We start from the raw sequence: 15,605 nt of genomic DNA on the forward strand, positions 1-15,605 counted from the left end.
TCTAGGCTCCCAATGGATGGATTGATTTCATGTTTGGTTTGTGACTTTATATATACGGGACATATGTGGTTATCAATATTGGCTGCTCTTTGATATCAACTCCCTGCTTATGTGGGACGGTGTTGCTATTTGTCACTACTTTGATCAGAAAAATGTTTGTCTCAAAAATCTCTGTTCCAAACCGATGGGTTGATTTTACATGTGGTGTGTGTGGCTTTTATATTTGGGGCATATATTGTAAGTATTTTTAGTTGTTTTCTGGAATCAATTTCTTCTACGACTTTGGGTATGCATAGCACGGAATTTTGCTTTGCTGGTTCCTTAAGAGTAACCAAGGGAACCATGATTCGAGCATAAATCAAAAGAAAACAATCCAAATATAAAAACCAAACAGGGAAAAAACCCAACGAAAAGCATTTAATTACCAAAATAACAATTCTGGCCTTTTTTAATGTTTTTGGGCCATTTGCCTTGTGGTGAGAGAGTTTCCTCATTGTTTATTGAAGACCTATACATGGATGACCTTGAGCTGATATTGTTCATCCAAATGGGGTTGTTCTCTCTTTGACATATTTACCATGTCCATTCTCGTTATAAAGAAACAAAAGTAAATGGGCCACTCGGACTCCACCAAAAACTGGGAGCATGGACTAGGTGTACCAGTAGAGTAAGTCCTCTGCTTTTCGGATTTATATAACATGTAATATACGAGTTGTATCCACTTGATTAAATATTATGAAACTGATCAATTCATTTTAAAGTTCAAGTCCGTAATTTCTAAATCATTCTTTTTGAAAGGGGGAACGGGCGTTTAAGCCACTTATATTGACCTAAAATACAACTATAACTAAGCAACACATGTCAAAAGTATTCATTGTGAATTAGGAAATTTGAATTCATAATAACTGAGAAAATATAAGAACTTCTGAAAATTGCTGTATTTAAAGGACTAAAAATTGCATGAAGTGTACCCGAAGTTCAGGGATTTTGTTCATTTTGTCCTTTTCGGTATATTTCTAGTAATATTTCTGGCAAACATATAGCATAACATCAAAGAAACAATTCGTTTTAAGTGAACTCATGCATTTATCTAGTTTATCATATGTGCAAATATAAATCTATTTCTTTGGTGTTGACATAGTTTCGTAGATCTAATTGTGTCCTCAAGTGTAAAAAACAAATTTTATATTATTAATACTAAGTTGATGTTTGGGCCATATTCATATTCGAATGCTCCTATACCTTTGATTTGCTAAAATCAACTATAGAGACATTTTTTTTCAACTCAATAATTGAATGTTGTGTTGTTTACCTTGAAAGTACAATACACTTAATTTGTTTTAAACATTAGTATTAATTATCTAAATGGAAATTATAACGCTGTACGACTAAACTTATACCGCTAAAATTAATATCTAAATGGAATACACATTTTTTATTTTATCTTCTGTCGTATCTGTGTTTATATTTTTTTTATTTACTGTACTGTTTTGACTACAGTTATGACAGACTTTTGAAGGTGGGCAATTTTATACTAGTTTATAATGTAATACATCGGAGATAATGGACCGTAATGAAAGTAAAGCGTTAGATATAACACACTATAAAACCAATTGGTTTTTTGATTAATATTATACCTACCAATGGTTCCATTCAATCACATCCATGTAGTGACTGAATTCAATTAATAGGTCTTATTTTAATTTGATTGGTTATTTCCGACCATCCTGTGCCAAGTCGGGATCATTGCAGTGGTTTAGGTCCTTCCCTTGATATTACCATTCGTTAAAAGGACGACTTTCGTTCCTGACTATCAGTTTAGAGAGTAATCAATGGAACCAAGGTTATAGCGGTAATTAAAAGAATGTAATCCAGGGACAAAGACCAGACATGGAAAACAGACATACACAACAAAGAGCATAAAGTAACTAAAATCATACATACAAAGTAACAAAAGCAAATGAGCAACTCGGACTCCACTAAAATATGGGATCATGGACCAGGTGCACTGGTAGGGTAAGCGTTCTCTGCTTTTCCAGCTTTTTTAACAAGGGTCTAAACTTGATAAGTTAAGTATTCGTCTTAATACATTTTATTTGTTAAGAGTATCTTTCTACATATATTTCCTTTTTACATGTCGTCCAATTTAAGTAGTTTATGCGGAGAACAGACCACATGACAAATTTGAGAACTGAGATACGAAAGAACCTTCAAATATATTATTCTTTTAATAGGAAGTGTATATATAGTTCTCACATAAAAACATAAAATATATCAATCTGTATTGTACTGTTGTACTGCTCGATTTGTATATGTTATGTATCTATTCTTGCAAACCTTCATTATCTCTATATAACATGTTAATTGCACTAATATCGTTTTATATTGAATTTACGGACACAGTGTTGTCGTGCACTTTTGTCAAATGATAATTATTAGGTCATTATTATTTTTGGATATGATTTACATCAGAGTAAACGAACGAACAAATAAAAAAAATACCACACAAAACGACAGCAAAACAAAGAATGAATACATACATACTATGTTTTTTTAGTTTGATTGATTGATTAATTGATTGTTTGTTGGGGTTTAACGCCCGAGCAGCTATATTTCAGCTATATTCAGGCGATGAACATGAAATGGATGATAAAATGAAAAAAGGGATGAAACAAGAATAATAGGGTCGATAAATTATGATTGTCACAAGATATAAGGGAGGGATGGGTAAGGTCGGGCAATTTAGCCTTCTGTGGCGGAGCGCAAAGGTTCCAACTCCTATCGAATACCAAAGCAGGGTTCTTTGAAGTGAGAGGAACGTGGCATATTTCCTAACACGGTGCACCACCGTGGTTTACGGTCAGATTTTTTGGATTATAGCCTGACAACCACAGCATAAAACACGCCAGGGGTACCGCATTCCAACACCTGGGGCACACATCACAGTTGCTCTGTGGGCAGAGCGCCTAGCCCCCGGATAGGCTTCTGAGCACTATTTAATCGCCTTTTACAAGCTTAGCGCTGCAGCAGGCCTATTCTTTTAACACCCGGACCTGCACGGGGCTCAGTTTGATTGAAATCTCAATTGAAAATATTTTCCGCGTTCTAGTATACCAACTGTGTAGGAATAACTACTAGTAATTTGCGAGAAAGAGAACAAAATGTAGATCATCACCTATGAAATTCGTATACAAATCTTTATAATATATCTCTCACCAATAAAAACCTCAGATATTTGTGTATTTTTAAGCAGTTGATTTGATTGTGTACTTTCACACAATCCTGTATTTGTGGAACTGCACAAGTAACGTTTTTTTATTGTTTTTTTTTTCGTTTATGACAGACAGCAAGTCAACAACAAATCAAGCATCAAACAATAACTTGGTTACAAACAACAGTGAGTAATTATTAAATTATCTTTTTGAAAAGCTGCATTTAGCAAGGCGTGAGATGGTTTATTAAAGACTAAGATCACTAAAGACATGACATACAGATGAACGCAGAAAATAGAATAGGGACAAGATATTGGAACGCACATCGGCATCACTGAATAACCTAAATACAGAACAGAATATATTTTTAAAATCATCAAATGTATTCAACACGTGTAAACGCCCCATTAATTAAACTGAAAAGATGCCGACAACAAAAGTAATACAATCCGCAGTAACAGAGCAATTACTAACAATTAAATTAATGTGACATAAGGAGACTTGATATATTCATAAAATTGCTAAGAAAACAAAGAAGCAAATTGTCATTAAGACAAAGGAAAAACACATTTTAACAAAGGCTTATTGTTATTATGAAACATGGCATCTGTTTTAGTCAATGCTATTGAGTCAGATATTTTTCCTGTAGATTGATAAGTAGTGCTACTCAATCAATGTATTCGATAAATACTGTTTCCAAAAGGTTATTGTTCTTATGCATAAGAAATATAAATTACTTTACTAACATCAACAGTTAGAAGCATGGACTTAAGATATTTTTTTTTCATCGTTTAGATAAGGGCTGGTTGTATAATACAAATAATTTCAAAGGGTATTGAGAATTAAAATTACCCATAAACCATTTGACAACAATAATCATTTTGTCATCTTTAAAAGTTTCCGCTACAAAATTGCCTCGTTTGTTAAGTCGCCGACGCAAGACATAGTTTAGAGGCTAAAGTTTCAAAGCTTAATATCTGGTTTAAAAAAAAAGTTGTCATTCATCTATTGTAACTTTGTAGGTTTCCAGTCGAGTACGCCTATAAAGGCCGGTGGCACGGCTGCTGCTGTAGCTGTCATTTCTTTATTAGGAGCCATAGCCACATGTGTTCTTGCAGCAAAAGGAGCGAATGGAAATACATCAGGCTTAAATTTAAATCGGTTTGTTCTTAAATATATACATGGAGTAAGAATACAATTTTTGCACCTTTTTACAAATGTAATATTCTTATATTTAAAATATATAAAACTGCAACTTACAAGAAATTATATTTCCGTTTTCTGTCTTTAAATATTAATCTGAAAGAGTAATCAAGGGAACCAAGGTTATAGCGGTCATAGAACTGTTCATATAATTAAAATAACGAGAGAGAATGAACGGGGTGATTCAATGTTGTGCGAAAGTCTGTGTCTTGTAAATATGGACATACACGAAAACAAAAATGAAATGCGTCTATGACATTTAATATATCAAAGAACTTTGTGATATAAATTTTATATAAATATTTTTAATTTATAACAGTTCATGTTGACGTCTAGACATTGCACTTTTTCGTATTTATTTTTTTTCAAATCAATATAAGTTTTTGATATAGGCATGGCTCATGTATTATTACATAATGTTGTAATAATTATGCAATGAAAAAAAATTTACCAAAAATCCTTTAATTTAACAAAAATTATATGATATTCTTATCAACAAGACCTATAATCTTATATTCTATAGAATGTTGTAAAACTTAAAAAAAAAAGTCCTTAAACTTGTTAAGGATTAAACTAAAAAAAGTAACAGGAATTTTATTTGAAGTAAAGTACAAATGTAACCTAAAAAGCTCCATGAAGTTAAAGGAAGTAAAGGAGGACAAGAGGTTGATCTTGACAGTGCGAACTCTTGTGAATTTTATATTATTTACATATACATGCATAAGACTTACACAGATTGAATCATAGTTTTACTCTTTCCATAAGCACTATTTAAGCTATTTTGCCTACATTCCCATATATAAACTTAGCTATTTTTTGCCATCTCTCACAAGAATCATTGTGAGAATCATAATTGATGAAATTACAATGTACTATGCAAATGGACATGTCTTTTGAGGAAAAATCAATATAACTTTAATACGATCTAATTCATAGACTCTAAGAATAAAACATGGCTTCAACAAAATTCAACATTTTTAAATCTGTTCAGTATTTTTTATTCCAAATTGAAAAAAATATATAGGACAACAAACAGTTTGGTATTGTATCGAAATATACATGTATCATATATTTAGATGAAAATATACTTTTTGTCATGCATTATAAGTGCTTGCTTAAACCCTATATTCAATCTACCCTATATTGCATACACTATATCACACCCCTAGACCTACAAATGTATATCGCATGTAATTGACAAGAATGCAACAGCTGTCAAAAAACCACCGATTTCTGTTTTATTTCTAATTCTAATTCAGAAGCAGTCACAGATCACATAACAATTCTTAGTTTGTCATTCGCTTATTGCAATCTTGAGATAAAAAATCATACAGATTGTGAATCAATTTGGCAAATTGCAAGAGTTATTATTCTTGATTTCGTTTGATTTGATGGATTCTAGTGGGTGATGAATGTAGTGCTTCTCAAAAATACAAATCTGAAAACTGAAAGAACTATCATAACTTAGACTGAAAACACAGCGTTTACTCGGTCGGATGTTCTTCAACATAAATCACTTCTACCATAAGCAGTGCATAAAGGTTATATGTAACGGTACTTAAGTGTTTTGTATAGTTTTAACCAAGTGTTTTATACAAAAAAAAAATGTCATTATGTGTATTTAGTGCAATTGCACTGACTAGTGAAAATGATTTTTCTTTTCTCTGCTATTCATTTTCCTCGATGTTCAGGAACAAACACACCACAAGATGATTTACAGTTTTTAAATACATAAAAAAATGTTGATTTCATTCACGGCTGTTTCAGGTCTAGTCCAAATGGGAAATCATCACAAAAATCAGCAACGCCATCGGAAGTATTCAGTACCTCATCTATACCCAAACATTGGAAGTCAGAATATAATCCTAGAAACATGGCAAGATATACCGGAGATTCCTGGGACTAATCCATAGACATCCGTAACCTCTATACAATTAAAACCCGGTGGAAAGTTAATTGGTTTCGGTCCGTTAATGTCATTATTTGTGTGGCATGACAGGAAAAAAAATAATAATTATTGAGGTCTGTTGACTGTCATTGGGGGAATGCGGTGTTATTCCAATATAGACTAGTGACCAAATTCAACATTTATTTTACCATATTAAAAGTGTATACATTCGGCCAACACCGTTTTATGAGTGTTCTCCCTATTTCATACTATGGATTTTCGTATATAAATTCCACGTCGAAGCCGTTCATTTCTTTCCGGTACATTTCATCAAACTCCTCATTTTGAGCTACTGTGAAATAATTCTTCCAGTCGCCAATCTGTCCTGTAAATAACAACGTAACAAGCACTTCTTATTAGTATTAATCAAATGAGTCAATTGTAATATAATATATATACATGTTCAATTATAAGTATACAATGTATTAGTACGTGTAAAAAATAACAATTATATGAATGACATTTCATATTACCTTTACGAAACAAAGTAGATTTGGAGTCACGAGCGACAGCTACAGTAGCATCAAGTTTCTTGTCTTTGAGCTTGTTGAAAGCGATTTTATCAGCTACTTGCTGCAAGAAATCGACTTCAACGGGAACTTCTAGGAATTTCACTATTCTTTGCATTTCATCAATTGGATGCTAAAAAGAGTGAACATGGCTTTCTTTTAATTGTATTTCCAGTGCCAATGTAGATTTGAAATAATGGGGTATTGTTAATATATTCTAATGCCTCATTAACACATATTTTTGACAATCAAGTATTTGGCCAAATATATTGAATGGATAAGATTTAAATGTATATTAAATTATAAAACGACTCTACTTTACGAGTAAAATATGTCATATTATTACCAGTTTAAGTTTTTCATAAGTGACACTGAGAATATTGTTATTAGACTTCATTGCTTCTTCAAACTGCTTGGTATAATTCCACCATCCTCCATAGAACATATCTAAAAAAATAGGTAGTAAGAGAAAATACAAATTGTTAATAACAAAAAGGCAGTCTGCTTGTATAACAACCTGAAAGTTGTGTAACGGACCATAGTGTCAATCATGTGATTTATTTTTTTTTCGAACTATAAGGTAAAATATAAAAATACCAATCATATATTCACATTTCGATACGCTTTTCACGTGTTTCAAGGAGTAACCTTTCGTTAGTAGCATGATAATCAAAAATATATACCGACCTAAATACATACATTCAAACATGTGTAATAGAGATGAAAACAATACACACGAACTGACTAATAAAATAGCATTGTTAATGTGTTATGCACTACTCAATTTCTGAATTTAAGTGTGCACTATAATTGAAAATCTTTTGTTCTTATTAATTTGATTTGTTTTGTAATTTCGTAGTAAAGATTCATTTTGTGTGGTAAATTGTGTGCTTATTGGAGTCTACGACAGGTAAATCATACAAACGTTACCTTTTCATAGAAGGAGGGACCATATTTGCAATCGAGTCCTTTTCATTTTTATTAGAAAAAAAACCCGAAGATTTAATTTGAGTTTCTTTATTCGCCGCGTAGGTACAGGTATGAATACAGCCCTTTTACACTTTTTGTATAATTTGTTAGCTTCAATGACTCGACAGCAGCGCCGATCGTTGTGTTTTCGGCAATATCAGTGTTCATTTGAAATTCAAAATTCCCGTTCCTCAACATCTAGTATTCAGTCCTGTAATAAATGTTTTATCAAAAGAACCGAGTTTTGCTCTTATATGAACATAATTCCCGTGGACAATCAAGGCCACGTAATATTCATAAGGTATGTAAATATGCATTACCGTTTCGTACATGGTTGTTGAAATAATCGTTCCATTTAAATGGATTCGGAAACCCTCTAAGATTAGTCCAAAAGCAATATTGCGATACATGTCTGTCTTTTGGGTTCCTGTTCATGTAAATTATCTTTCCTCCTAATTCTTTATGTTTCTGCGGAATGCAGCTATACGGAAAATGTGTGTGAATAATTCGTCGTCTTGTCTCATTTTCAATGAAGGTAAAGTCAGTTGTAAAGTCTAGATGAATCTTGAACGTAGCATCTCGGCTGTTGTATTCAAAAGTGTGATCTACCAACATGCAGACTACTTCATGAATCCAATGAGTTCCTGTGAAAAGATGAAGAGAACTTTTTTGAAACAGATTGGTTTACTACATTTATGACGGGTGAACAGTGTACGGTGTACCGTGATTCGAAACAAATTTGCTCAATGAAATAGGTGTACAGTGTGAAGTGTTAAAAAAATGCATTTTGCTGGTGTATACTTTTATCATTATTATATATATTTTTTTGTTTTTGGCAAGTAGATAAACGTTTATCGTGTGTGTACGGTATTACTTCTATCTAAAGTTCACTTTAGATAGAATACAAGGAAGACTAGATCATTATTTCTAATACGACATGAAATAAACGATTAAGATTTCCAATGTTTCACACACTTGATTCTACTATTTACTTTGCAAGTTACGGACTTGTAATGTTTCAACACGCATACACAAATATATATTTACTAGTTTTTTCCGTATTTATATGCTTGCCTAGTCAAGTGCATATATTAATACACGCCAGAAGATATAGTAAGCAATATTGCTTTCAGTCGTGGATGAAACAGAATTGAACATACCGTTTTAAACGCACTATTAGATTTGCTCAAAGCTCTCAAACGTTCCTTTGTTCCTCATTAATTAAGTCATTAATATTACTTCTACATAGTTTTAGACAAATTTGACTATAAATAATCTAGTGACGGTAGTTGTTTTCTTTCTGTCTTTAAAACTTTTCACACTTTTTCGTGCTATTGACAACACAAAACAAAGTATATCTGTTTTAAGCAGGAACGTTGATGTTCACATTTTCAATGCGATTGACACCTTATACATGTAATAACAATAATATTATTACATTGTAGTAATATAATTATCATTTGAAGTGATGATAAGAAATTTGATAAAAAAAAAATAACAATTAAAAAAAAATAAACAAAATAAAAGTAATAATATTTAAAAAGTACCGACCAGACTTTTGAGATGTGCAGAGTAAGATATCATCTTTTCTACATTCAAAGTTTCTTATTCTATCAAGCTGCATTGCGGGATCCTCCATGAAGCAAGGATATGAAGGCCAGTCCCACCCATTATATGGAGTAAATGGAAACATTGTAATCTCAAGATCACCATCTGGTTTTCTGTAACAAAAGAGTAAAGAAACAAATCCAAACAAACAAAAGTAAAAGAAACATAAAACTTAAAAAAAAAACATAAAACCAAACAATGGTTACCTTGCTGCCATTCTACTTAAATGTCTATATCCTCTTCTTTCGATCCGCAATTGACTATGAACACTATGATTTTCACAGTGAACTATTTTTACATTTATAAGTACATGTACAGTGATCGATAATGATTTATATGTCAATAATTTATACTAAGGTTAAGACAAGCAATTGACAAGATTTGTTATCAAGAATGACACATTTAAGAGCCTAAATGTACATTGCATGGTCATTAATTTGATTGGTAAAATAACAACTTTTTCGGTTTGTTTTTGACAAACTTATATTGTGCTTCTACTGATGATTGCTTTCATTTATTAATGAATGTAAGTAGATAAATTATTCAGGTCAACCAATGTAAATAAATCATAAATTCATATTTTAGCAACACCGGTAAGAAAAGATAAATATAGCAGAGAAATATGACAGTTCGCGTCGGTTGAAACAAAATAGGCACGATAAATAGCATTTATTAACTGTTGGAAACACTCACCGGATATCGGTAAATCAAAGTATACATGGTGATCTGTAGAATCTTAATTGTTCGTTGTTTGGCTATTAATGCAATAACTATCTCATTGGCAAACATACTACACCTCCTAGTTGTATATATTACTGCGGTTTAGTATAGTATTTAACTGTAGAAAGATTGTAATTGATAACTTATATAAGTCAACAGGGCGTTTCAAAGAAATTAAATTAGAAATTCACAAATGTTCAGCAAAGAAGATAAACCACCAGTCATACCGTATTTGTTTACTTAAAACATACTAGTAAATACATAGGTCTAGTGTTTGATAAGTATGCACAAATCACTGAAGTGATATCCGTTAATCCATATATTCGTTATTTTATACCTAGTTACTTGGATTTGGTTTATCATATTTAGAAGTTTTACTTTAAACAAGGTTACTCTTGGTTTTACTTTCAGAAATTATATTTCTAAACAACTGAAAAACCGCAGTTTATGAAAAATTATATATTCTTCGTTTGCAACATCAGCTAACACAACTTTCAATCAAATTGTTTGTAACTCAATTTTTATTTCAATCATATAAGAATTTGTATCGAGCAGCATCTAACTAAATATCATATTTTAATATCAACACAGAAAAAAAAGTCTCGAATAAGAATCATTTGAAATATCTTATATAATTTTTTTTTATTTCTTTTTGAATATACATGTAGTCAGGGTTTTACAAATTCCCCCTACATCACTATCTGAGTGTAATGGGGTTTTGTAAATATGTATTTATTCCTCACTATATTATATTAATTTGAAAGACTGCACTTATCATGCTTTCTATCTCTCTCATGTTCAAGATCATTCCATGATACACACATTTCAATTTGAAATAAATAAGACGAAATACAAGATTTGATTTGATATCTGCTTGGGAACACCAAAAACGAAAATCAGAAAAGTATTTTCTTAGAAAAAATTGAAAATCATATAAGACATTTGAGGTGACTAAGCAGTCAAAAAACAGATGTTCTATAGTCTCTATACTCTGATTACAAAAGTAACACAAATTGGAATCTTTAAAGTGAATCTTGTGCAAGAGTAATCAAGAAAACCAAGGTTCTAGCAGAAATCAAAATCAAGGGACAAAGACCAGAAGTGGAAAACAGACATACACAACAAAGAACATAAAGAAACTAAAATAATATATACGAAGTAACAAAAGCAATTCGGATATTGTGTAAAAACGTATTTGTAGGCACAACTCGATGTAATACAATAGTATAAATAAAATCTAATCAAATTTGGGGCCAGACAAGTCTGATACGCTCTAGAACCTTAGGTAAACCAGCAGAGGCATCGCCCCAGTGGTTATTAAATAAAAAAAATCAATCAAGTATATTGCAAATTTCGATATGATAAACACATGTTTCAAGGAGTAACATGTGATCAGCAGCATTATTATCAAATGTCAAAATATTTATTGGAACGAGTTATAAGCAATTCTTGGCAGATCTGTTCCTACATTTCTATTTATATATAAAGTAGGTATTGCGAAGTACCTGAAAATGCAATTGACTTTAAGGGTGTTTTTACATATATAATTTGATATTACGACAAATTTAAATTTTCCATGGAAATTCATAATTGAGGAAAGTTTTGCATATGAGATTGTATAGAAAAAAATGATAGCATTTGAATTGTAATATTCTGTATAAACTGACTTGGTACTGTGACATCATAATAAGTCATTGAATGATTGATTGCTGGTTCAAATTCAAACAGCAGGCATTTTCAAGCATCGTCCACAAAGCATCTTACAAATGTGTTTTGCCACTATTGAACAAAAAGACAATATAGGCTACACCGAGCAACATATGATTAGTATGCAAGAGTTTCTCCTTGACAACAGATTTAAACCAGTATACCAGCATATACCAATATAACCAGTATACCAGCATATACCAATATAACCAGTATACCAGCATATACCAATATAACCAGTATACCAGCATATACCAATATAACCAGTATACCAGCATATACCAATATAACCAGTATACCAGCATATACCAATATAACCAGTATACCAGCATATACCAATATAACCAGTATACCAGCATATACCAATATAACCGCATATTGTCTTTATATTTCGTTCTATTTTTGGAACAAGGTTATAAAAGTTGTTTCATACGCTGCACAAAAAAGTTAATTTCCAATATTCAGATATCATTGTTCAGTTTCTCATCTATATTTATTATCTTAAGTTTTTACTCGTCCTTTACTTGACGTATTTCCTACAAAATCCGAAACTTATTTTCAAACTGTGTTTATCGGTTCGGAAATTTTGTTATTACATGGAACATTCACTTGCATATAGGTAATTCTAATTCTATTTAGTTCCTTGATTTTTCAATTGATTATAGTGTTTTGACAACCGATTTCACCATAGGCAATTTTATACTACACGTGTGATAGGACAGTGGTTAGTTATTATTGATTAAAATTGATAGTTTTTAGAAAGGGAGGAATATGTTAGGACACTATATGACTTTAGATTATATGTATTTTGGGGTGTAAAACAGCCAAGAATGGATTCAAAAGAACTGGAATTTTAATCCGTACCAGATTCTACCACACACATTTGAGTTGAAATATACCAAACAATATTGGAAGGAAGAAGTTTAGAGCTACAAAAGATTTTATACTGACGCTCCGTTTTGATATTGATTGGATTTAATCAGTTCAGTATTTTTTATTGTTACCTTTTATTTCAGAATTTTCCAATCAAAAAAGCCCTTCGTTGTACTCGTCTGACACGATCTATAATGTGCTAGCTCACATATCTGAAACAATAGCTAGCAGTTTGGTATTTAACTCCACTCGGATATATAATTCTGACTACAGCATATAGTGCATATCCCCTTAAAAATCATGTGCTTGGCAAAGAAGCAGTGACAACTAATTTTACAGTTTTATTTGTGACGCGGCAGGGGATCGAACCCACAACCTTTCACACTCAAAGTGAGCACGCTTCCCTGAGGCCATATTTGGCGAATGTATGCTTGCACAACCAATTTTCGGGTAGTTTAGGCTTCACGAATCGGTTCATCAGGCGTAAAATGTCCGAAATGGGTTATATTGCATAATTTTGTCGAAATATATAAACAAAAAACAAACAAATCCTCTTTGATTGATATGGTGTAACACTCTGGATCATGAGGACCGATTTTTCCACCATATCATAGTTTTCTATTTTCCTTTCGTCTACCCTGGACGTGTCGTGATATGGTCAAATTAGCAGATGTATCTAGAAAAAACGCGAATGGTTACCCTACCGGTGCACCAAGTTCATGTTCCCAGTTTTAAGTGGATTCTGTGTTGCTTTATGTTCGTTATTGTCTGTGTCAATTTTCCCTGTCTAATGATGGAATATATTCTTCTGGTTTTTGCTGGAATTTTGGTTCCCTTTTTACTCCTTAACAAACTCTTCAACCGTGTTTTATCATCTGGGGTGTAAATGGACAGTTGGTCAAAAGGTATTGTAATCCCCTGTCTTAAGTATAGAGATTACCATAATTCTAGTGATGGTAGAAGTATCAAGATAATCTGAGACAACTTTGTCCTATTCTTTTCGATGTTATATTTAAACGATATTTCCAAAATATTTATAAGTCATGGACAACAAATACTATTGGTATCAGATTCATTAATAGGTTACTATAAGCTAAAGATTTATTTCTTATGTCAGAAACTATGAAGACCTCTAGAACTGGTTAAATAAAGTTCCTATTTTGTCGATATTTTATGATGTTGAGGATTATAATGCAATATATGGACCGGTTAGACGTTTATTGAACGTTAATGTTGAGATTAAGAATTCTTAAACTTTCTTGAATATTTGGATTACCTTGAAAAATCATGTAAGCCTATACGTTTATTGTGAATCGTACAATTGGCAAGAACAATCTTTTGCAGTTAGATATATAGAAAATATAGGAATTTCCTTCGTTTATAAGTATTGTTCAGACGACTTAAAATATTCTGATTAAAAACTCAAAAATTAAGCAATGAATTTTAGTAATCGGTTTCATTTTGATTTTTATGCTTACTCTGTTTACAAAGAATAATCATTCACAAACCTAATATCGCTGAACGATTTTCAGGAAATCTATATAGCTTGGTAACTTGGCGTTGCCTTGGATTGTCATGTTGTTCACATGGAATCTGTCTCTGTATTGGAATCTTCCCCATATCGCTGATATGATCAAAAACAAGATACATCGTTTAGCTAGATCCTTTAATGTGTTATCGTTAAACAATCTTAGTTTCGGGGATTTGATACATCGTATTTACTCCAAAGAACTTGAGATTAAGGATACTACAAACACTGTGAAGTCAGCTTCATATCTTGTTGACCTACACTTAGAGATCGATGGTAAAGGAAAAATATTGAACAAACAAACTATACGACAAAAGCAATGACTTTTCATCTGTTGGCAACATCACTTCAGCACTTGGCAATGGAGTTTTTTTATATCACAACTCATACGTCATGCCAGCCGTAACTACACAGACTTTTTGTATCGCGCTAGACTTCTTACGATTGGGCTTTTGGAACAGGGTAATGTTGCTACAAGATTGAAGTTATCACTAAAGAAATTTTATGGTCGTCATCATGAACTTGTGGATCGTAACGGTGTATCCATTTGTGCCATGAAAACTGATTTGTTCAACGTGTCAAAGTTTTCCTTTAGTCATTTGTCTACCGTAGACTTGACTGTATATGAGCAACTCGGCGGATGTTTTTAGAAAAGCAGATGACGCCTACCCTACCAGTGAACCTGGTCTATGCTCCCAGTTTTTAGTGGAGTCCGAGTTGCTCATTTACTTTTGTTACTTTGTATATATTATTTCGGTTATTGTATGTTCTTTGTTGGGTGTGTCTGTTTTCCATGTCTGGTCTTTGTACCTGGATTTAATTTTGATATCCCCGAGAATCTTTATTCCCTCTCATTGAAGATGATACATGTGGAAACCCCTTATTTACCTTTTAACAATGCAATAAAGCTGGTAGTGATTTTTTTTATTTCTTGCGAAAGTGACGGTCACCAGAAATGGTTTTTTTTTTAAAGTCCTATAGGAATTCGTGAAGCAAAACATGCACTTTGTACTGATAACAAAATTCCGTTTTATTACACAGCAATGTGTCTTTTGTCGTTTGTGGTATCATCCATTCCTGTGTCTTCAAAGCCAATGCGTTTCATAAAAATAACGATATGATTATAAATGACACTACGGTGGTCAATACAGTCATTTCAGTTTATGATTATTATATTGTATTTTTTTCTATTTGAACAACCAAAATGTGTTGACTTTTTCTTATCATGAAGTACTGGTACCTGTACATCACTAATCGGGAGCCAGTAGGGAAGAAATGTAAAATAACATTTTGATAAAAACAATAATTTGATGAATGCATAATAAAGA

The 15,605-nt window shown here is 32.1% G+C and overlaps 2 protein-coding genes across 3 annotated transcripts in view; one reads left to right on the top strand and one right to left on the bottom strand.

Moving 5' to 3' along the window:
• Nucleotides 1-6,321, top strand: part of LOC148600773 (uncharacterized) — a 41,015-nt gene extending 34,694 nt beyond the window's left edge. For both annotated transcript variants that reach the window (XM_088555596.1, XM_088555598.1), the window contains 3 exons: nt 3,344-3,397; nt 4,235-4,373; nt 6,183-6,321. In XM_088555596.1, coding sequence (XP_088411722.1) covers nt 3,344-3,397; nt 4,235-4,373; nt 6,183-6,321 — 332 coding nt within the window. The remainder of the gene's footprint in view (nt 1-3,343; nt 3,398-4,234; nt 4,374-6,182) is intronic.
• Nucleotides 6,322-6,569: 248 nt separating this feature from the next.
• On the bottom strand, nt 6,570-9,558 carry LOC148600774 (sulfotransferase 1B1-like). The gene is made up of 5 exons (XM_088555599.1): nt 9,393-9,558; nt 8,162-8,485; nt 7,219-7,319; nt 6,837-7,005; nt 6,570-6,688 (listed from the first exon to the last, which is right to left on the bottom strand). Exons 1-5 carry the CDS (start codon nt 9,532-9,534, stop codon nt 6,573-6,575), a joined length of 852 nt encoding a protein of 283 aa, XP_088411725.1. The 5' UTR covers nt 9,535-9,558; the 3' UTR covers nt 6,570-6,572.
• Nucleotides 9,559-15,605: the final 6,047 nt, after the last annotated feature.

Source organism: Perna viridis, chromosome 12 (assembly GCF_037379345.1).
Source record: "Perna viridis isolate PV_CMFRI_1.1 ecotype Kerala chromosome 12, ASM3737934v1, whole genome shotgun sequence".
NCBI classification, from domain to species: Eukaryota; Metazoa; Mollusca; class Bivalvia; order Mytilida; family Mytilidae; genus Perna; species Perna viridis.